Genomic DNA, 3,673 nt, shown 5'->3' on the forward strand with positions numbered 1-3,673 from the left:
AATGTTGGTCGTGACACAACTGTTTAAATTCATAACTCCAAAATGAATAATATATACTAAGGGGGAAGAGAGGGAAAAATAGAAACTTACCATGTAATAAAGGTGAGCTGCTGTCCTGGGGTCTGCAGGAGGGTAAGGTGGTGGATATGGGGCCTGGTAAGCATCGTAAGGATGTCTGTAGTAGTAGTAAGGGTTCTGGGGTGGACCAAAGGCTTCCTGAGGGGTCTGAGGAGGGGGTGGACGCTGCAGGTCTTGCTGCCCGTTGGGTGGCACTGCCTGAGCAGTGCTGGCAGGAGGGGCTGTGGCTGCTGGAGCACCTGGAGGCTGTTCTGACACCGGTTGCTTCCCGAGACTCGTCTGGTCGTACCTTGGCTGGGCTGAACCTGCCTCTTGGGGCCCCCCAGGCTGGGGACGGTTACCCAGCACCTGGCTGTCCCCCTGCTGCATGGCCTTAGCCCCTGTGGAAATCTGGGAGTCTGCAGGAACTGAGGACTGCCCAGATGTTGGTGGCTGCATTTGAGCTGCTTGCATTTGTGGCTGGGGTGGCAGCACTCCCTGTGCAGCTCGGTCTGCTGCAGCCTGGTGCTGCACATCTTTCGTCACCTGTTGGTAGAAATGTTGTTTGTCAGGCACCTCGGGACGCACCTGACCAGCACCAGCTGCCTGTTGGACTGGGGCACCAGAGGGTGACTGATTGTGCACCTGGACAGAATTACTTGTGCTGCTTTTCTCCAACGTCCGTGGCACTGTGAAGTCCAGCACTCCAGAAGCTTCTTTGCTACTTGATTGATTTGCAGAATTATTAGCCTGTGCTATGGAATTAACAGCGGGGACCAGGCCACTTGCACTTCCACTGGGAAGATTTGTCCCAGGAGAAGCAGATGAGTTAGACCCTGGCTTGCTAGCAAATTCAGGAACAAGGCCTTCCACATTAACATTCTTTTGCCCTTCTGGAGTCAAATTAAGAGGCGTTTTCATAAGCAAGTTTGCAGGCTGATTAGAAGCAGCATCAGAAGAATTAACAGGACTTTGTAATAAATTATGTTTTAACAGATTAGTATTTGGAAGTGCATTAACTAAGAGAGATCCAACTTGCATCACAGGTAACGGCATGTTTTCCCCGCCAGCATGTGAACTTTGGGGACCCATCGCAGGCTTGTCCCCAACTCCAGAGTCCTTCATTGGCTGATTGTTTTCATTGTTGCTTAGCTGATTAGATAGAGAAATAGAAAAATTAATTGGCTGAGCCAAGTTATAGCTTTGATTAGGCTGAGCAATCAGGATAGGCTGATTTTGCAAAGACTCTGTAGGTGGAGAAGACAATAAACTTGCATAACCAGAACTTGCCTGAGACTGAAGTGCTTCTTCTTCTCCCATTTTGGGAGGGTTCTCAAGATTTTCAAAAGCTATATTTCCATCCTGGGAGTGCTGCACAGCAATAGTCCCTGGTTTACATGGCTGCTGATTAGACAGGCCTTCTTCTGGTGGCTGAATGACTTCCACAGTCTGTTTGGCAGGCACATACACTGCAGGAGCAGCAGGAGCTAGGAGAACATTTCCCCCAAAATTTGGTAACTCATTGTGAGCCCATAAAGTTGTTGCTGGGCTATCACACTTCTTAACTGCTCCCTGAGCTCTAGTTGAGGAGCGTCTCTCAGATACTGATTGTATATTTTCCACAACAGGTCCAGAGTGCAGCGTGTTTCCAGCCTCCCCAGCGCCTGGGTGTACCTGAGGCATGTAAATTGTTTCCAGATTATCTGGTGGCTGTTCAAGATTGCCAGGGGATGCAGCAGGCACTGCTGTGTTCTTCTTGATATTCTTTTGGTTTGAGTGGTTCTCTCTTAATTCAACCACCATCTTTGCTTGGTCAATCTCTGCAGGTTTTATACCAACTCCATGGGACCTCACAGGTTCAAAAGAACTATTTGCACTTGTCTGAAACACTCCTGTAGGCTTAGGAGGACTTGGAGTGGGAGGCTGGGATAGATTGCCATGGTAGTTCTTGCTGAGGTTTAGCTCACCTGAATCACCTCCCAGAGGAGAGGAGTCAATCTGTTTGAAGAAGCTGGCAGAGGATTCCTCATCAGGCTTCCCAATTTCCTGCTGGATAAATGTACCGACTTGCTCCGGGGGCCGTGCAGAGCTGGAAGTGCTCCTGTGGCTGATGCTGCTGTAGTTGGAAGAGACGCTGTCTGGTCGGCCAGGGTGAGGTAAAGAGTCAGGTGCCTCCAGGTTTGGTCCTCCTTCAGCATGGCTCACAGCATTCTTGGGAAGCACCTGACCCGGGAAGGATCCGTACCTGTACGGATCGGGACCAGCAGCAGGGGAGGAAGCGTTGATGTTCTGGGGTTCACTTGGCAGCACCTCCTGATTCTGAATGCACTCCAGGTTCTCCACATTTTCGTACTGGGACCCAGCAGCTGGGTCACCTATCTGTGCCTTGTCATCACCAGCAAACAGAGAGTGCTTAGCAGCCTGTGCCTCCTGATGGCTGACAAGTTTAGGGAAGTACTGGGCATCCATTCCTTTCTGTACCATCTCACCAGCTGCACCCAGCTGTGCCTGAGAGAGAATATTGGTTGCCACCTGCTGAGGATGCACAGGCTGGTGATACAGGGAGGCTGAATTTTGCTGACAGGCATCAAACTCTGTTTTCTCCATTACGTATTTTTTTTCAGATGAAAGTATTTCTTCATTTTCTGCCTCATCCCCTTTGAAAAACATGGAGAGAGTTCCTGGATCTCGATCTGTGGGAATAAATCTATTTGACGTTTCAGACATAGCTGGAGACTGGTTTTTGGGGTTGTTTTCCTGAGCTGTGGGAAGGACAAAACCGGAGTCTTGCAAAGGTGGCTGTGGGTAAAACTGTTCCTGGTAAGGTTGGTTTGACCAAGGGTTAGTCATGTCTGTGTTCTGCCTAAACACATTTCCAGGCTGGATGCTGTTCATGTGATGACTGCTGTTTGCAGGGCCATTTTTGCCATTCTTCTCACAACCAGCGGGTAAAGGCGCTTGCACGATGTTTTGTGGAATTCCTTGGTGCCCAGGGCCCTGTGGGACATTTGTGTGTGGAGGAGGGTGAGAAGTGCTGACGGAAGGCTGAGAAATGTTATGAACGTCAGTCTGAGGAGACGGCTCAGGATAGGGCACAAAATTCCGAACTGGAGACTGCAGATTGCCTGGGACAGGCCTCCACTGGGGCCCAGGCTGCTGGGGAGGTGGTGGGAAGAGTGCTGCCGTGTTGGGTGCTGAAGCTGCATCATTTGGATCTCTGCCAACATCCTGTCTAGCTCCAGGTTTGTTCGCTGCAGACACCGCTCCAGGATGCACACTGAAAGAATTTTCCACTGCTGCTCCTGGGTTATAATGCAAGGGCGCTGCAGGCCCACGGAGTCCAACATCAGCATTGGGATGCCCTTCTGCAGCACTGTTTATAACATACCCCGAGGACGGAGAAGGAACTGGAACATTGGGAAAGCTACTGGTGCCTATCCCTGCCTGAGCCACAGGAGCTGGCAGAGAGGTGTGTGGTCCATGCGGGCTGTCCCCGGCGCGGGCGGGCTGCGGGAACGCTGCCGGAGCGCTGCCCTTGGGCGGGTGATCCAAGGGGGAGCCCTGCGGGGTTTGCCTGCCGAAGGCAAACGGGTCTGTCAAGGGCTGCACCGGCGCG

General features: G+C 51.5%; 1 protein-coding gene across 1 annotated transcript in view; it reads right to left on the bottom strand.

Annotated features, from left to right (window-relative positions):
- SEC16A (SEC16 homolog A, endoplasmic reticulum export factor) overlaps positions 1-3,672 on the bottom strand; it is a gene marked incomplete at its 5' end in the record, with an annotated part of 22,967 nt that extends 19,295 nt beyond the window's left edge. Inside the window, one exon of the mRNA XM_031057284.1 lies at positions 91-3,672. Within this exon, the coding sequence (XP_030913144.1) occupies positions 91-3,672 (3,582 nt within the window). The remainder of the gene's footprint in view (positions 1-90) is intronic.
- Between the last annotated feature and the right edge of the window lies 1 nt (position 3,673).

This window comes from Geospiza fortis, unplaced genomic scaffold, assembly GCF_000277835.1.
Source record: "Geospiza fortis unplaced genomic scaffold, GeoFor_1.0 scaffold27, whole genome shotgun sequence".
NCBI lineage: Eukaryota > Metazoa > Chordata > Aves > Passeriformes > Thraupidae > Geospiza > Geospiza fortis.